Source organism: Mirounga angustirostris, unplaced genomic scaffold (assembly GCF_029215605.1).
Source record: "Mirounga angustirostris isolate CCGP_5_RB_7025 unplaced genomic scaffold, mMirAng1.0.hap1 SCAF_10, whole genome shotgun sequence".
Lineage (NCBI taxonomy): Eukaryota > Metazoa > Chordata > Mammalia > Carnivora > Phocidae > Mirounga > Mirounga angustirostris.
This window is the reverse complement of record NW_026991718.1, coordinates 113,790,347-113,809,341: the sequence shown is the minus strand read 5'-3', so window position 1 is coordinate 113,809,341 and position 18,995 is coordinate 113,790,347. Positions and strand designations below refer to the sequence as shown.

The window sequence follows — 18,995 nt, the reverse complement described above, 5'->3', positions numbered from 1 at the left end:
AGGCAACAAGCCGTGAATCACGAATCTGGAAGGCACTCGCTGATGGACGTGGAAAAGGAGGCCTCAAAGGGAAAGCAACTTGTTAAGTTCGCTCAGCAAGTAAACAGAGACGGAACCAGGGGTCTCCTCTCCCCCAGGCCCCTTTCCTCTCCACCAAGAAGGCTTCTCAAGGAGAATTCTGAGTCAGGAGGATGGGGAGAGGGCAGGGGCAGCTCATGGACTCCACAGAGGAGTCAGGGGAAGGCAGGGGTAGGACAAGGAAGGACACAAGAGTTAGGATGGGGGGCAGAAACGAGCCAATAAGAAAAAGACGGCAGTTTCACGAAGGTGGGTGAGGGCAGGCCTGAGAGAGGAGAAGGCGGAAGAGAACGGACTCCCAGGGAGGGCCGAGGGCAGTGCAGTGAAACCAGGGTCTGAAAGGGCCTGGCAGAGAGGGGAGAGCCTGAGGGGAAAAGGCAGGAATGCGAGTCTGACGGTGGAGGAGTCCAAGGCCCCAAGAGACACTCAAGGGAGCCAGACGGGGAGGTGTCCGGAAAGGCCTGAGGGGAGTCTGACCGGGGAGCGTTCTAGGGTCGGGCAGACCCTGGGGCGTGTCTGATGAAGGTGGAGTCCGGGCCCGGGGAGCCTAAGGAGAGTCTGAGGGGACCGGGCCGACTCACCGCGCTTGTTTTTGGTGCCGTGCTTCTTGGCGGCGGTCAGCTCCTGCTCGATCTTAGTCTCCAGGAATTCCTGCTTCTTACTTAGCATCTCCTCCGTGTCCCGCAGCCGCTGGATGGCATCCTGAGGGGTCGGGCCGCCCTTGCCGGCCTTGCCCCCTCCTGCCCCGAACAGTTTCCCGAACACCGACATGGTGGCTGCTCGCCACGCCGGCCTCCGCCGCCCACTTCGGCTCGGCTCGGCTCCAGCGCCCGCTCCCGGCCCCGCCGCTCCCTGCCTCCGCAGGCCTCTCCGCCGCCTCCGCCCCGCAGCTGGGCCCCGCCGCGCCACCTCCCACAGGCCCCCACGCCCGGCCCGGCCGGCGTCAGAGCAATACGTCGCTGACTACAACTCCCGGTGAGCAACGCGCCGGCCGTGCCTCAAATCTAATGGAAGGAAGCGCACTGCACGCCGGGAGACTATAGTCTTCCGGCTTGAGGCTCTCGTCGGCGCGTCTTTTTGGTCTAGCTAGAGTCAAAGGGCGAGGTGGCATGCTGGGAAATGTAGTCTCCTTGGAACCCGTCCTGTAGGGGTGGAAGGACAGGCAGAGAAATAACAGTATTTTTTAAAACATTAATTAGCGTTATGCACATTCTATGATACAGGTACTGTACAAAGTGCTTTACACGCATTATCCCATTTAATTCTCACAAGACTATGAACCTATAAACCTATGATACTGTTCCTATTTTGTAGGTGAGTAACCAAGTCTCGGAGAAACTGAGTGACTGACTAGCTTGACTAGCCCTGGCTTTCCATATTTTGTACCCTCTACCTAGAATGCCTTTCTACTCTTTATTCGCCTAACAGGTTCTTCGAAACCTAGTAGAAGCTAACAGCCTTGGCACTGGAGTGCAAGGGCTCAAAATGCATCTTTATGACTTACTTGGCCAAGTTACTTCCCCTACTCTGTGTGCCTCCCTGGAGATGATAACAACAAGACCACCTCCAAGCTTATGTGAGACAGGTAATGTAAAATGCTTACTGAGCATGGCCTAGCACTATAGGTGCTCAAAAATTTATTCCTTATCTTGGTCCTCGTTATACACAATAATAATTAAACTAGGAAGAGACCCAAAACTTCCAAAGTAGTAGAAGCATTGAAGAGTTTTTTGCCCCTGCATTTTACAGACTGCTGTAGTTGTGGGGCCACATTTTATTGTTTTCCCTTGTCCTTTGCTGTCAAGAATCACTTCTCCATCCATTAACAGTAAGGCAGTGTCTAGTAGCCAATACTTGGCCCAAGCTACCATTCTAATTTGCTGCTTCCAAACTTTTATTTGGAAGCCTTGTTACTTGTCACTTAGACTTGTATGAAAGCAAAGAGTAAACCAGTTCTGAGTGAGGGTCTGATGTGCTCTCCAATGAAGAAAAACATAGCTTCTCAAAGTCCTTTTTTATTCCTTCCTGGACCTTCCAAATATGTGAAGTTGCTTGGGAACAGTTTCAAATAAATGAGAGCTTGACTGAATTTTTTTTATTATATCACATACAAGTCTTGTCTCCTCAGACTATGATCTACATGTAGATAAAAACATGCCTCAGATGTTGTTGTTCTTGTTGTAATCAATGACAATCCCAGCCTGCATATACAGGGAACAATTCCCAGAGGATGGGAGAGTTTATTTCACCCAACTTTCCAGGTTGGAAGACATTTTTCAAATGTGAGAGACATGCCAGAACTATCAAGATTCACAGCAGCATAAATTGTGAAACATAAGTCACACTTGTGCTTGTTTTGTAATTGAGGTATTGCAATGTTTTTATCAAAATAAAAAATATAAATAAGGAGACTTCAATCAAGCCACCTCACGGGTACAGCAATTCCTCCACATCTAAGCAATCCACCTCCTCCCCTCTTATTTAAGTCATGCTGTAATCAGACATACAGGTAGCAAAAGATTTGCTGGGTTTGAGCCATGACCCAAAGAATATATGAACAGAAGACACTAGAGGCCTTACCACCACCAGTCTTATACTGCTGTGGGATAAACTGAGGATGATAGCAGAATCCCTCATGTCATAACGTTGAGAGCCCAGAAAAACATCTTAGGAATATGATAACAGAACATTTAGATTTAATCTTGAGTATCAACCCCAATTAGTTGGTGTAGGCTACTCAGATTACTGGATTGAGAAGAATTTTGAGGCTGCATCAGGACTCCCTGAAAAATGTGCTGAGATCTATTTATGATGTCTGTCTGGAGTGTGGGATAGGAAGTGGTGATATAAGGGCACGATAGCTGCGATCCTGGCTGAGAATCCAACTGCCTTGGTAGAAATTCATATGGTGGGCTGATTCAACACAGGAGAGCCCTGAATTTCCTTGGACTTCATTTTTCTGGTCTCTTGGGCAAATGCACAGCCTTTTCAAGCCATGACTGACTAGCATTAAAAATTATGTGAAAAGAATGACTAATCATTACATGCAACAACTTGGAAGATTTTTAGATATTCTGCTGAGTGAAAGAAATCAGACACAAGCCTATATAATTCCATTTATACAGAGTTCGAAAACAGGCAAAACGAATCTATGGTGATAGGTGTTAGAATAGTGGTTACTAGGGCACCTGGCTGGCTCAGTTGGAAGAACATGTGACTCTTGATCTCTGGGTTGTGAGTTCAAGCTCCACGCTGGGTGTAGAGATTACTTAAATAAATAAATATTAAAAAAAGAATAGTGGTTATCTTCAGGGGCGGTATAGACCAAGCAGAATGATCTTTATGGGGTGCTGGACAGGTTCTATATCAAGATCTAGTGGTATTTATGTGGGTGTATACAAATTTACCTGTCTTCATAATTAAGACCACTGCCCTTTACATACTTTATATACTTTACTAAATAAATGTTATATTGCAATTTTTAAAACTTCTCTGGTAAAAACAGCAACAGAAGCATACAGTTTTTGTTTGCAAAATACTTTCACAAACAAAATCTCATCTTATCTCCAATCACCAAAGCCCTAAGAAATAAGCATTACTATACAATCTTCATCTTACCGTTGAAGAAATTGAGGCCCAGAGAATAGAAATTGCCCAAGGTCACATGGTTAAAGACTCTCAAACATATATTTATTTGTAACCTTCCTTAAAAATGTCATCAAGAGGGGCGCCTGGGTGGCTCAGCCGTTAAGCGTCTGCCTTCGGCTCAGGTCATGGTCCCAGGGTCCTGGGATCAAGCCCCGCGTCGGGCTCCTCACTCGGAGGGAAGCCTGCTTCTCCCTCTCCCTCTCCCCCTGCTTGTGTTCCCGCTCTCGCTGTGTCTCTCTCTGTCAAATGAATAAATAAAATCTTAATAAATAAATAAATAAATAAAATGTCATCAAGAAAAATTGAGTTGGGGCGCCTGGGTGGCTCAGTCGTTAAGTGTCTGCCTTCGGCTCAGGTCGTGATCCCAGGACCCTGGGATCGAGCCCCACATTGGGCTCCCTGCTCCGCGGGGAAGCCTGCTTCTCCTCTCCTACTCCCCCTGCTGTGTTCCCTCTCTCGCTGTGTCTCTCTCTGTCAAATAAATAAATAAAATTTTTTTAAAAAAGAAAGAAAAGATAGGGGCGCCTGGGTGGCTCAGTCGTTAAGCGTCTGCTTTCGGCTCAGGTCATGATCCCAGGGTCCTGGGATCGAGTCCCACATCGGGCTCCCTGCTTGGCAGGAAGCCTGCTTCTCCCTCTCCCACTCCCCCTGCTTGTGTTCCCTCTCTCGCTGTGTTTCTCTCTGTCAAATAAATAAATAAAATAAAATAAAGTTTAAAAAAAAAAAGAAAGAAAAGATAAATTGAGTTAATAAAACTTATAATAGGTTTCAAATTATGAATAAAAAAATTCTTATGAAACTTGGTCTCATGTAATTATACCAAATCAAATAGCGGATTTGCTGATTTTTAACTGTAAAAAACAAGTACATCCGGGACGCCTGGGTGGCTCAGTCGGTTAGGCGTCTGCCTTTGGCTCAGGTCATGATCCCAGGGTCCTGGGATCGAGTCCCGCATCCCGCTCCTTGCTCCCAGAGGATCCCGCTCCCTGCTCCCTTCTCCCTCTGCCTCTGTCTCTCTCTCTGTCTCTCATGAATAAATAAATAAAATCTTTAAAAAAAAAAAAAACCACAAGTACATCTAATACCCCCTTCCTAATAAAAACACTCAACAAACTAGGAATAGAAAAGAACTGCTCAATCTGATAAAGAACATCTATGAAAAAACCCACAGCTGGGGCACCTGGGTGGCTCAGTCATTGAGCGTCTGCCTTCAGCTCAGGTCATGATCCCAGGGTCCTGGGATCGAGCCCCGTGTCATGCTCTCTGCTCAGCGGAAAGCCTGCTTCTCTCTCTCCCACTCCCCCTGCTTGTGTTCCCTCTCTCGCCGTGTCTCTCTCTGTCAAATAAATAGATAAAATCTTAAAAAAAAAAACAACCCACAACTAACATCACACTTAATGGTGAAAGACTGAGCCTTGCCCCTAAAATCAGGAACAAGCAAGGATGGCTGCTCTCATCACTATTTGACATTGTACTGGAGATTCTAGCCAGGGCAATTAAGTGAAAAAAGAAATAAAAGGCATCCAGATCAAAAAAGAAGTAAAACTATTTCTGTTTGCAGGTGACATGCTCTTCTATATAGAAAACCTAAAAGAGGGTGCCTGGGTGGCTCAGTTGGTTAAGTGTCTGCCTTCGGCTCAGGTCATGATCCCAGAGTCCTGGGATCGAGCCCCACGTCGGGCTCCCTGCTCATTGGAGAGCCTGCTTCTCCCTCCCCCCCTGCCCCTCCTCCTGCTCATTCTCTCTCTCTCTCTCAAAATAAATAAATAAAAATCTTAAAAAAGAAAACCTAAAAGAATTCACAAAAAACTCTTAGAGCTAAAAGCGAATTTGGCAAAGTTGTGGGATACAAGATCAACACACAAAAATCAGTTGTATATTTGGGGCACCAAATGCTCAGGTCATGATCTCAGGGTTGTGAGATCAAGTCCCACATCGGGCTCGGTCTTCTCGCGGGCTTAGGATTCTCTCTCTCTCTCTCCCTCTGCCCACCCTCCCCCCACTTGCACGCTTTCTCTCTCTTTCTCAAAAAAAAAGGGGAGGGACCCCTGGGTGGTGCAGTCGGTTAAGCATAGGAGTCTTATTTTTGGCTCAGGTGCTGATCTCAGGGTGCTGGGATTGAGCCCTGCATCGGCTCCAGAAGTCTGCAAAAGTTTCTTTCTCCCTCTCTCTCTGCCTCCCCCCATGCTCTCTCTCTCTCTCTCAAGTAAATAAATAAATCTTTTAAAAAATCTGTTGTAGGGGCACCTAGGTGGCTCAGATGGTAAGCGTCTGCCTTCGGCTCAGGTCATGATCCCAGGGTCCTGGGATCGAGCCCTGCATTGGGCTCCTGGCTCAGCAGGGAGCCTGCTTCTCCTTCTCCCTCTGCCTCTCCCCCTGCTCATGTTCTCTCTCTCTCTGTATCTGTGTCTCAAATGAATAAAAAAAAAAAAAATCTTAAAAAAAAAAAAAAAATCCGGGCGCCTGGGTGGCTCAGTTGGTTAAGCGACTGCCTTCGGCTCAGGTCATGATCCTGGAGTCCCAGGATCGAGTCCCGCATCGGGCTCCCTGCTCAGCAGGGAGTCTGCTTCTCCCTCTGACCCTCCTCCCTCTCATGCTCTCTGTCTCTCATTCTCTCTCGAAAAAAAAAAAAATCCGTTGTATTTCTATACATTAGCAGAGAATAATCTGAAAATGAGATTAAAAAAAAACATTCCGGGGCGCCTGGGTGGCTCAGTCGTTAGGCGTCTGCCTTCGGCTCAGGTCATGGTCCCAGGGTCCTGGGATCGAGCCCCGCGTCCGGCTCCCTGCTCGGCAGGAAGCCTGCTTCTCCCTCTCCCACTCCCCCTGCTTGTGTTCCCTCTCTCGCTGTGTCTCTCTCTGTCAAATAAATAAATAAAAATCTTTAGGGGCGCCTGGGTGGCTCAGTCCTTAAGCGTCTGCCTTCGGTTCAGGTCATGATCCCAGAGTCCTGGGATCAAGCCCCGCATCGGGCTCCCTGCTCAGCGGGAAGCCTGCTTCTCCCTCTCCCACTCCCCCTGCTTGTGTTCCTGCTCTCACTGTGTCTCTCTCTCTGTCAAATAAATAAATAAGTAAAATCTTAAGAAAAAAATTTAAAAATAAAAAATAAATAAAAATCTTTAAAAAATAAAATTTAAAAAAAAATCCATTTACAATAACATCAAGAAGAATAAAATACTTAGAAATAAATTTAACCAAGGAAATGCAAGTCTTGTACACCGAAAAGTACAATACTTTGTTGAAAGAAATGAAAGAAGACCTAAATAAATGGAAACACATCCCATGTTCATGGATTAGAAGACTTACTACTGTTAAGGTGGCAACACTCCAAATTTATCTAGATGCAATACAATCCCTATCAAAATCTGAACTGCTTTTTTTTGCAGAAAATGGATGAGCTGATTCTAAAATTCACATGGAACTGCAAGGGGTCCTGCATAACCAAAACAAAGTTGGAGGACTCACACTTTCCAATTTCAAAACTTATTATAAAGCAACAGTAATCAAAATACTGTGGTACTGGCATAAGAACAGACATATAAATCAATGGAATAGAATTGAAAGTTCAGGAATAAGCCAATATATCTATGGTTAGTTGATTTTCAATGAGGATGCCAAGACCAGTCAATGGGGAAAGAATAGTCTTTTCAACAAATAGTGCTGGGATAACTGGATATTCAAATGCAAAAGAATGAATGTGTACCCCTACCTCACATCATATATATATAAAAAAATTGACTCAAAATGGATCAAAGATCTAAGTAAGAGCTAGGGGCGCCTGGGTGGCTCGGTCAGTTAAGCATCTGCCTCCACCTTGGGTCATGGTCCCAGGGTCCTGGGATCGAGTCCCTCATCGGGCTCCCTGTTCAACAGGGAGTGTGCTTCTTTCCCTCCCTCTGCCGCTTCCCCTGCTTCTGCTCTCTCTCTCTCTCAAATAAATAAATAAAATCTTAAAAAAAAGAAAAAATAAATTAAGAACTAAAACTATAAAACTCTTAGAAGGAGGGGCGCCTGGGTGGCTCAGATGGTTAAGCATCTGCCTTCGGCTCAGGTCATGATCCCAGGGTCCTGGGATCGAGTCCCGCATCGGGCTCCCTGCTCCTTGGGAGCCTGCTTCTCCCTCTGCCTCTCTCCATCTCTGTCTCTTACGAATAAATAAATAAAATCTTTAAAAAAAAAAAACTCTTAGAAGGAGATGTAGGTATAAACCTTTATGACCTTTAATTAGGCAACAGTTCCCATTTTTTTAAGATTTTATTTATTTATTTAAGAGAGAGAAAGAGAGAGAGTGAGCAAACAAGTAGGGGCAGAGGGAGAGGGAGAAGCAGACTCCCCACTGAGCAGGGAGTCCGATGTGGGACTCGATCCCAGAACCCTGGGAACACAACCCGAGCCAAAGGCAGCCGCTTAACCGACTGAGCCACCCGGGCACTCCTCTTATTTATTTATTTATTCATTCATTCATTCATTTATTCATTCATTTATTTATTTTAAGATTTATTTATTTATTTGTTTGTTTGTTTATTTATTTGACAGAGAGAGAGAGACAGCGAGAGAAGGAACACAGGCAGGGGGAGTGGGAGAGGGAGAAACAGGCTTCCCACTGAGCAGGGAGCCCAACACGGGGCTCGATCCCAGGACCGTGGGATCATGATCTGAGCCGAAGGCAGGTGCTTAACGACTGAGCCACCCAGGCGCCCCCCCCCCCCTTTTTTTAAAAGATTTTATTTATTTGAGAGAGAGAGAGCACAGGCATGCATGAGTCAGACTCCCCATTAAGCAGGGAGTTGGATGCAGGGCTTGATCCCAGGACCCCAGGATCATGACCTGAGCCGAAGTCAGAAGCTTAACCAACTGGGCCATCCAAGGCGCTGCTAGGCAACACTTAAATATGTCACCAAAAGCACAAGCAACAAAAGAAAAATATAGATACATCGAACTTCATCAAAATTAAAAATTTCTGTGCATCAAAGTACACCATCAAGAAAGTGAAAACAACCCATGGAATGGGAGAAAATAATGACAAGTCCTATATCTGACAAAGGGTTAATATTCAGAATATATATATGTATATATATATGTATATTTAAAACCCTCTTCCAACTCAAAAAACAAAAAGACAAACAACCCAATTAAAAAGCACTAAATTGTACACTTCAAAATAGTTAAAATGGTGAGTTTTATTATGTGAATTTTATTTCCCAACAAAAGTGTGTTGAAGTAACGAAAACATGTTTTGGTGCCCACCACACAAACCTAGATTAGAGGTGAGGCTCTGTCATTCAACCATGTGGCAAGGTGCTCCATCTGACTCAGTTTCCCCAACTGTGAGAGACACTATCCTCTTTACCAGGCCATTCTGAGGATTCAATAAGAATATAGGTAAAGGGCCTGGCACAGACTATGCATCCAATAAATATTTATAAAATAAATAAACAATAATAGTTACAAAAAGAACAATCACTGACATCTATGGGCCCTCACTCTGAGTCAGATGGCTTACAAAGACTATTTCATTAATTATCTGACTGTAGCCCGATGAGGTAGGTACAGATTATAGCTAAGCAAACAGAAGTTTAGAGAGGTTGAATGACTTGCCCAAAGTCATCCCATTATAAATGATGTGGCTGGCATTTGAACCCCCAGCAAATGATAGAAAATCTTTATTGAGTACTTTATGCTAAGCAAGACACTGAACTGAGCATTTACATCTATCACCTCATTTAGCCCGCACAACTGCATGAGGTGGGCATTGTTATTGTCCCCATTTTATTTTTTATTTTTTTTAGAAGATTTTATTTATTTATTTGACAGAGAGAGAGAGGGAGAGCACAAGCAGGGGAAGCAGCAGCAGAGGGAGAAGCAAACTCCCAGCTGAGCAGGGAGCCCGACAGGGGGGTCAATCCCAGGACCCTGGGATCATGACCTGAGCCAAAGGCAGACTCTTAACTGACTGAGCCACTCAGGTGCCCCGTCCCCATTTTATGTATTAGGTACTGCAGAAACAGAGAAGTTGAACAGCTTGCCCAAGGTCGCATGCCTTATAGGGGCAAAGTTGAGATTCTCACTGTAGGACAACCTTCTTAACCTCTATGCTACACTGCCTTTATCCAAATGAATGAATCGATAGAGAGATATGCACAAATAAACACAAATAAATGAAGTGTGATGAGCCTGGGAGCAGGTATGACCTCCCTGGGGAATAGGGCAAAGTTAGCAGTAGGGGTAGAAGAGTGGCAAGAGGCGAAATGGAGGGGACTGTGTGTTGGAGGGGCCCCTGAACTTGAGCCAATGGTGGGTTACAGCACCTGCCTATTCCATACCTATTCATCTGAGCACATGTAGGCTATGACCCTCTGTGCCCTAGAGGGTCAAATGTTTCCTTCTTAGTAAGGCTTTTTGGGCCACCCCATATCATGCTGCAACCTGCACCCCCCCCCCACACACACTACTCTCTATTTTTTTCTTTCTTTTTTTTTACAGTACTCATCACCTTCTAACATATTATACTTGCTTATTTGTTGTTTATCTTCTGCTTCTTCCACAGAGGATCTCCACAGATCATTATTTTTCTGATTCACAATGTATCATCAATGCCTTGCATGTAGTATCATCAATGCCCAGCATATAGTAGGCACTTAATAAATATTTGTCAAATGGATAAATGAATGGGCTGAGGTAGCAGTGACTTGGGGGGCAGGAAAACTGGGTTTGGATTTAGCCTTGTTATGTTGGACCTTGGACAAGACCCTTTCCCTCTCTGGGCCTCATTCTCTGTTCTTCTACAAAGGGCCCAAGGCCCTGAAGTTGGGCCTTAGCCCCTGGCCTCAGGATTCTGTGCCTGACCTTACACAAGCCACCCTTGGTGAGCAGGGGTTCACCCCCAACCCGGAGGTGGAATCTGCTCTACCAACCTACAGGACCTGAGAACCCATGGGTCTCATTTGCTGGCTGCCTTGGGGGTTGGGAGCACCTGCAGCTGCCACCTCCACTCTAGCCTCCCCAAAGGAGACAAAACTGGTCCAACTGGTTCTCCTGTGCCACACCAATACCTGCTGCGTCAGCTGAAAGTTCCAAGCCATTGCCTCTGTCATTTGTCCCAGATATTCTCAGCTTCTTAAGACAAGGAAAATGGAGCTTTACAGGGCTTTAGGTTAGCCATTTCTCAGCCTACATGACAGATTCTTCTTGAGGGAAACTTACCCTTGGCCTCCATGGATAGGGAAAAGGGGATGGGTAGAGTGGGTCTTCTTCTCTCAAAGTGCTGTTGTTGGTTCATTCAACAAATGTTGAACAAAACAGAGAAAAGTCTTTGTCCTTGTGGACCTTTTGTTTTTAATAAGGGGAATGGACAGTAAAGAAATGTCTAATATAATGTCAAGGGTGATGAATAAAAATGAAGAGTAAGGGACTAGATTGTGATGAGGCTGGGGTGGGGCTATTTTAGACAAATTGGCCAGGGGAATCCTAAGGAAATAACTATTGGACAAAGGTAAATAGAGGGAGGGGGCCAGACATATGAAAATCTGGGAGAAGAACATTTTAGACAGAGGGAACAGCAAATGCAAAGGCCCTGAGGCAGGAACTAACTAACATGATGGAGGAACAGCAAGAGGACAGGTATGGCTAGAGTAGAATGAGAGAAGAAAAGATGAGGGCCATGTCATGCAGAACCTTGAAATCTACCAGGAAAACTTTAGATTTCATTCTGGGAGAGATTGGAAGCCACTAGAGGGTTTTAAACAGGAAAGTGGCATAATCTAGAAAGATCCCTTGGGATGCTGTCAAGAGAATGGATCATGGTGGAGTAAGAGAGAAATCACAGAAACCAAAGAGAAGACTCATGCAATCATCCATGCAAGAGAGGTTAGCAGTCTGGACAGGGCAGTGATGGCTGAGGAGATGAAAAGTGCTTGGAGCCTTGGAGAAGTGATTAAAACAACAACAACAACAAAACCAAAACCTTGGCCTATCAGAGCTGGTGAGAGCTTTAGTGATCCTAAGACAAGGCAGGAACTTTGGAGTCTGTCAGTCCTGGGTTTGAAGCCCAGCTCCACACATTCTGGCTGAGAATCTTTGGGCAGGTTGCTACACCTCGCTGAGCCTTGGTTTCCCCATTTATAAGCTGGGCTTGATAAGAGAGCTTGCTTCCAAGGGTGTTTTGAGGAGTCAGTGACATGTAAATAAGACGCAGAACACAAGGTTTGGCACTTAATAGAAAGTAAAGTTAGCTATGACTCAATTCCCCGCATTTATTGATAGAGAAACTGAGGCCAGCTAGCTCAGAGGCAAACAGAGGACTGGCAGTGGGAGGGAGAAAAGAAAGCACTATTACAGGGTTCCTCAGGTCATATACCTCAGGTCCAGACAGAAAGATGGTTGAGTAGGCAAGGAACATAAAAATTCATGTGACCCTCTCTGGCCATCTTGTTTTTCTACTCTCAAAAGACATGGTGAAATTAGAAATATTTCTCTAAGATAAATCAACACAAGTATGGTAAGTAGCAACTGACATTCAGCTGCAATGTCAGGGAGACCTTACAGAAAAACAGGGACCATGGCATCTGGAACGCCATGTGCCCATTGAAAGGGGCTGGCTAACTCACCTCCACCTGCCTGCTGTCTCCCTATGCCAGACATCCTTATATGCAACAGAAGTCAGAATCCAGATTTTTATATGAATCTCCCATTTTTTAAAAGATTCTATTTTTGGGGCACCTAGGTGGCTCAGTCGTTAAGTGTCTGCCTTCAGCTCAGGTCATGATCCCAGGCCCTGGGATTGAGCCCCGCATTGGGCTCCCTGTTCCACGGGAACCCTGCTTCTCCCTCTCCCACTCCCCCTGCTTGTGTTCCCTCTCTCACTGTGTCTCTCTCTGTCAAATAAATAAATAAAATCTTAAAAAAAAAATAAATAAATAAAATAAAAGATTCTATTTTTAAGTTATCTCTACACCCAATGTGGGGCTCAAACTTACAACACCAAGATCAAGAGTTGCACGTTCCACCAACTGAGCCAGCCAGGCATCCCAAAATCTCCCAATTTTTTTTTTTTAACTTGCTTTTTTTTTTCTTAAGTAGGCTCCACGTCCAGCATGGAGCCCACTGTAGGACTTGAACTCACGACCCTGAGATCAAGACCTGAGCTGAAATCAAGAGTTGGAAGCTTAACTGACTGAGCCACCCAGGTGCCCCCCAAATCTCCCAATTTTTACTTACATTTTCTTATTGCTTCTGGAGTATAGGAACAGCATTTTTTTTAATTCATAGAACCTAGTAAATTTTTATATATTGATCTGGCTATTTCAGCATTCTTGCCATTATTTTACCCTTTCTGACGCTTATACTCTTTTTTTTTCTCGCCTTATTGCTTTGGCTAGGCCTCCAACATAATATGGGAATCATGATAGCAGGCATCCTTTTTTTGTTCCTGACACAGAGGGAATATATCTCACTTTTCACCATTGCGGTAGGTTTTTAATTTCATTATTTTTAAATGTTGGCTTTTTCTTTTTTTTTCATTGTGAAAGCTAAACGAAGTTTGTCTATAGGCTGCATGCAACCCATGGGCTGCCAATTTGTGATCTCTGCTTTACCTGAATTCTCTGAATTGTGATAACCTTATTGGATAGGTACTATTATTCTCCCTGATTCGACATATGAAGACACTGAAGTTCAGAGAGGTGAAGTGACTTGCCATAGCCACATACCTGGGAAGGGACAGAGCCAGGATTCAAAACTAGCTCTCCTCGATGCCAAAATCTGTGGGACCCTGGAGGCTCAGGACAGCCCCTCTTTACACTTCATCATCTCCAGCAGCTTGCGGAGGGGGGCCTATAGGGGACTCTGGGTTCCTGGAGCAGCTCTGTCAACAACTTTGAGTGACCCTTGACCAAGGGCCTTCCCCTTTCTGAGCCTGTCTTCCCATCTGTCAACCTAGGAGGGATGTAGTTATGGGAACCCCAATATGGTCCCAGCTTCCTTCCCTGCAGTCCAACTATGTATCTATCAAATTTAGGCCTTGACATATCCCTTGTTTTGTGGCCTGGCTCCACCACTTACTGTTGTGTGATTTGGGGCCGCTTAACCTCGCTGTGCCTTTTGCCTCATCTCAGCTGTAAGATGGAATTAAAAGTAGCACCTACCTCAAAGTGCTTAGGACATGCACTTACGCCTAGTAAACACAAGTCCTCATGATTATTGATAAATGTACACGCATGTGTACATAGGCAGAAAGAGACAGAAATATAACTTAAGTAGTTTTATTAGGATGGAGACGTTTTTAACATTTTCTTTAATGTCACAATTTTTAAAAATGTTTAATGACTCCTCCATTTTGTAGAGAATAAAGTCCAAATTCCTTAACCCAACATCCAACGATATCTCTGATTCAACATCAACTTATATTTCAATACAGCAAAGTGGCTAACAGCACACAGACGCAGGCCACCCCAGCCCGAATCCCAGCTCTGTGACTTACTAGCTGTGTGAGCTTTGGGCAAGGAGCTCTGCCTCTCTGCGCCTCTGTTTCCTCATCTGTAAAATAAGGAAATTAACAATTCTCACCTGATGGGGCTGAGGCGCTATGTGCAGTGTCCATCATGTGGAAGCTTGAAACATATTAGCGATTATTATGATCTAACCACTACCCCCAGATCTCTGGTCATCCTGGATCATTCACCAGCCCCAGAACTGTCGTAACTTGAAGGCTTTGCTCATGTTTTGCTCTCCCTGACATGCCTTTCCCTATTTATCCATCCATCAAAACATTCTGTGTCAAGGACCAGCTCAAATGTGACCTCCCGCGAAGAGACTTTCTGTCCTCACCACTCCCTCCTCTGGCCTTGAAGGCTAGGTGCACTTAACAGCTCTCACCGCCTCAGCTGTGTACCACTTCCTCATTGGTCCTTCCTCCTGCATCATACCCTTCCTGAGGGGAAGTTGGGCTTGCTTTGAGCTCCAGCCCAGAGCCCCAGCACAGATATCTGAGGGACGTGCCAGCCTTCAAGGGAACATATCAAACTGAGTCCAACAGATCTGCTGCATCCTGCCCTGTCCCTTCTCGAGCCTCAGTTTCGTCTCCTATCACTGAGACAGTGTGGCTGTGAATAGAAATGAGGAAACACTGGCCAAGGCCCCTTTTCTCTTCCCTGCCTCCTAGTAAGCCTGGTTTGCTTCTCCTCTGGACTAGCTGGGGAGTGGGGACAGAGTGCTGGCGGTGGGAGCAACTACGGATTCTAGAGACCTGCTTGAGATGGACCTCTGGCTCTGATCAGAGTTTCTGATGCCAAAGGGTTTGGGGCAAGGCCCAGGATCCTGCATTTTCAAAAGTGAGTATAAACCCTTTCCATGGCCATGTTCTGAAATATGGGAGCACCAAACCTCTCATGGCTAATGGAGCAGCATAGCTGTGTGCAAGGGGCCATGGGACCTCTCAGTCCCCCCACACTTTGGAGGGAGTGCTGCCACCTAGGGGCAAAGAAGGAAACTGCCAAGGCTCCGGCCTGAGCCATTGGACACACATTTCCATAAAAACATTTATTCAGTACTTTCCAAGTGCCAAGCACTATGCCAAGTCCTTTGCACATTTCGCCATACTGGATCCCCATGACAGCCCTATGAGGTTGAAATGTCGTTTGTCCCATTGTACAGATGAGAAACGTACAGATGAGGGCTCAGAGAAGTAAAGTGACATACCCAAGGTCACACAGCAAGTGAGTAGCAGTGCTTAGATTTGAAGCCAAATCTGACTGACAGCTGCACTCTAGCCGTGACACTTGAGTGCCGCCTAAATGCCTACAGCACAGAGTCATCTGTGGAAACCACGGGGAACTGTATAGGAAAAGGTCCAGCAGATAAGGGCTCTACCCATTTCAGGCCTCCAGAAAAGCAGCTTGACCAGAGGTCACACCAAGACAGCCTGGAGGAGGGGTGGGCAGGACCACCCTGTCTTCTCTCTTAGGTGGGCTGACACCAGCCTGGACCAGCCAGACCCTGGGCTGCTGGCCTGGCCAGCTCTCTTTTCTCCAGTGCCCCTACCTGGAAGCTGTAGGCAGCCCTGCCTCACATTCCAGAATGCGGCAGGGCTAGCCAGCAGAATAGGAGCCACAGCAGGCTGGCCACAGCCAGGGTTCATAGGACACTCCAGAAGGATTTTGGCCAATGGCTCACTTCCATTGGGAAGGACCTCTCGTCGGCCCCTGAGGCCTGGACCCACAGGTGAGCATCAGGCCAGGCTCTGGGAGCAAACACCGTGGGTCCATCACTCTGAGGCCTGGATGTAGACGGGCACAGCGAGCATGGCACATGGGCCCTCGGCCCCTGCCTGCAGTTCTGCCAGTGCCAGGTTGGAGCCCAGGCTCTCTGCATGCCCGGGCACTACCAGCTCCGGTTCGCCCCCCACCGTGCCCCCCACCACGATGGACAGCACTGCATCTGGCTCCGAGAAGGGCGGCTTGCCTGGGGCGGCCTCGGGCACCGGCCCGGCCCCGGTGTCCTTCAGCTCCTCCAGCCCCAGCGGGTCGGGCAGGGGAGTCACCACCTTGCGCCCGCCACCACTGCCACTGCGGGGTGCTGCCCTCCTCCGGGAGGGCCGCCGGGCTTGCAGGTCCTTATCCTTTTGGGGGCCAAGGCGGCAGCGGTGATCCTTGAGGTATTTGTGTCGGGAAAAGCCCTTGGCACAGGCGGCACAGCGGAACTTGTAGTTACCTGTGTGGGCACGCTGGTGCTCCGCGAGGTGGGCACGGCGGCTGAAGGACTTGCTGCACAGCGCGCACTTGTGGAGCTTCATGCCTGGAGCGAGGGGAAGTCCGTGAGAGGCACCCCGACCCCTTACTCTGCAACCGTGCCTCTGCGCTCAGGATCAAACCCAGGCTCTCGGCTTGGCCTCTGACCATGTGTGCAATCTGGGCTCTGCTCCTGCCAGTCTCATCTCCCACCTTCGCCCAGCCACTCACACCCAGCCAGCCACACCTGCTCTCCTCAGGCCACCGAGCTGGCTCCTGCCCCTGGGCCTTTGCACTTGCTGTTTCCCCTCTGCCTAGACTAGCAGGCTCAGCCCCGAAACCTTGGCTAACTTAGCCAGGTCACCATCATCTCTCTCCTCTCTGGTCTGTCTGCCTCACCCTTGCCCCCTCAGACCATCCCTAAAGGGCAGCCAGAGATGGCTTCATGAAATACACAGGAGGATCCTGACATTCTCTGCTCTGAACCCCCCAGCGATTCCCCAAGTTTCCTGCAAAGCCCTGTGCAGTCTGACCACCCCCTTCACTTCTCAGCCCCATTCCCTCCTTCCCCTCACTTGCTCTATGAGCTCCAGCCTCCCACTCACCTTTGTCTTAAACACACCCCAGTCTCTTCCCTGCCTCAAGGCTTTGCACTTGCTCCCTCCTTCTGGAAGCTATTTCCTGGCTCTTCTTATCCCTCAGGTCAGGTCTCATGTTACCTCCTCTAGGAGGCCCCCCTTGATATCTGCCTCATATTTTTCTCTGTCCCATCACTCTGTTTATTCCTGTCTTTGTACTCTGCATACCTCGCAGTAATCTGTTCATTTTCAGTCTCTGCCACTAAATGCTAAGCTTCCCCAGGAAGGCAGGATGGGCTCTGCCCATCTGATTCCCCCATGTCACCCCCAGAGTCTGACATGTGATAGGTTCTCAATAGTCACTCACTGGTGCCTCTGTGTCTACCATGAAGTCAACTCCAGCCCATACTCAGACTGAGCCATGCTCCCCGCACCCTCCCTGGGATGAAGGCTCAGAGAGGGGCAGTGACTTGCACGAGGCAACGCAGCAGGACAGTGGTAGTGCTAAGAATCAAACTCAGGCCCTCTGTCTTCAAGTCCTCAACTCTCTACTCTCCCAGTTTTCAAACTTCCTTTAGCCACTGAATCCTTTCTGTAAACCCGTGGTTTTTAACCAGGGGCAATTTCACCCTCCAGGAGACTTTTGGCTTGTCTTCTGGAGACATCGGTGGTTGTGTCCTAACTGTGGGGAAGATGCCACTGACATCTAGAGGGTAGAGGCCAGAGATATTGTAAAACATCCTACAATGCACAGGGCGGCTCCCATGACAAAGCATCAGCTACTGCAAAATATCAAGAGTTCCAAGAAACTGGGTTCTAGACCAAATGGTATGTGGAAAGCCAGCCAAGCTGCTCTGGGGACAGAGAAGTGCCATAGAGCCCCTGGGAAACTGAGGAGTGGAGTGGAGACCCTTGCTCCATGCACCAGCTGCCCTGCTCTGCTGAGGGTACCAAGGGACCTTCCTGGCTGTGTCCTGGACCCAGCTGGAATCTGATTTCCCTCCATGCCTGATCCACATCTCTATCACACTGGGCACCTCTCTGATTTACAGCTATCTCCTCTCAGGTCGGCTTCCCCCTCAGCCTGAGGGACTGTATCTGACTCACCTCTGTAGGACCGTGAGGACCCTAATGCAGACCTGGCTCATGGCTCACATGAGCAAAAGTCTGTTGGCTGGAATATACCAGGCAGTGATAACAAGCCTCATGGGATGTGTCTGCTCTTTCTAGGCGGTCTGGCCCAGGGATTCAGACCCTCCTGATAGGTCCAGCAGTCACTTACCAGAGTGGGAGAGGATATGAGCCTTCAGCTTGTCTGGCCGGTTGAATTCTTTACTGCAGCCCGTGTGTGTCCTAGAACCCAAAACCACTGGTAAGGGGGAGCTCACCAGACTTGGACTCTCTTGCTGGTCTCTGTGCTAGTCCTGGGCATGAGGGACTCCCTGTCTATCCCAAAGGCCAGGCAAGGAAGCAGGGTGGGGAGTGAGGCAGGCAGGCAAGGCCCACAACAGGATAAAAGGAGAGAGGGCCTTCAGAACCTCAGCCCGGACAATTTTCTGTCCCACTGCTGGGTAAATCTGCCCCTCCCACTCATGCCAGTCTCTACTCACGAGAAGGGGCATTTATATTTCTTGAATGGCTCATGGATCAACATATGTCTCTTCAGTTTGTCTTTACGGTTGAATGCAGACTCGCACACAGAGCATTTGTAGGGCTTCTCACCTGTAGGAGGAGACACAGATGGGGGGCAGGGACCGAGAGTCCCATGAGATGGAGTCTGAATATGGGGTACACTAGAGGATAGCAGCCCCTCTAGGGAAGTGGCCTGGGAGAAAACAGCCTCTCCCATTCCTCAATTTATTTTTCCAAGAAGAGGGGGCTATTTCAGATAGGGCAGTCAGGAAAGGCCTTTCTGATGAGGCAAGAGGGGAGACCTGAGGTGGTTGGGGAAAGAGCCATGATGGAAAGT

The 18,995-nt window shown here is 47.4% G+C and overlaps 2 protein-coding genes and 1 long non-coding RNA gene across 13 annotated transcripts in view; 1 reads left to right on the top strand and 2 right to left on the bottom strand.

Moving 5' to 3' along the window:
- CHMP4B (charged multivesicular body protein 4B) overlaps positions 1 to 994 on the bottom strand; it is a 52,239-nt gene extending 51,245 nt beyond the window's left edge. Inside the window, exon 1 of the mRNA XM_045885619.3 lies at positions 660 to 994. Within this exon, the coding sequence (XP_045741575.1) occupies positions 660 to 849 (190 nt within the window). The 5' untranslated portion in view covers positions 850 to 994. The remainder of the gene's footprint in view (positions 1 to 659) is intronic.
- The window catches only part of ZNF341 (zinc finger protein 341), a 57,497-nt gene continuing 39,350 nt past the window's right edge, over positions 849 to 18,995 (bottom strand). For 6 of the 11 annotated variants that reach the window (XM_064573031.1, XM_064573033.1, XM_064573034.1 and 3 more), the window contains 4 exons: positions 18,637 to 18,748; positions 18,309 to 18,379; positions 15,998 to 16,515; positions 13,185 to 15,930 (listed from right to left, as the gene is read on the bottom strand). In XM_064573031.1, the coding sequence (XP_064429101.1) occupies positions 15,856 to 15,930; positions 15,998 to 16,515; positions 18,309 to 18,379; positions 18,637 to 18,748 (776 nt within the window). In that variant the 3' untranslated portion in view covers positions 13,185 to 15,855. Of the gene's footprint in view, positions 1,221 to 13,184; positions 16,516 to 18,308; positions 18,380 to 18,636; positions 18,749 to 18,995 lie in introns of those variants that run through there. The other 5 variants (XM_045885613.3, XM_045885615.3, XM_045885617.3 and 2 more) reach the window with 4 other exon arrangements.
- Positions 939 to 18,393, top strand: LOC135361802 (uncharacterized). Its single transcript, XR_010405818.1, has 4 exons — positions 939 to 1,053; positions 1,507 to 1,663; positions 13,104 to 13,192; positions 18,257 to 18,393. It is a non-coding gene; the product is annotated as an uncharacterized LOC135361802 (long non-coding RNA).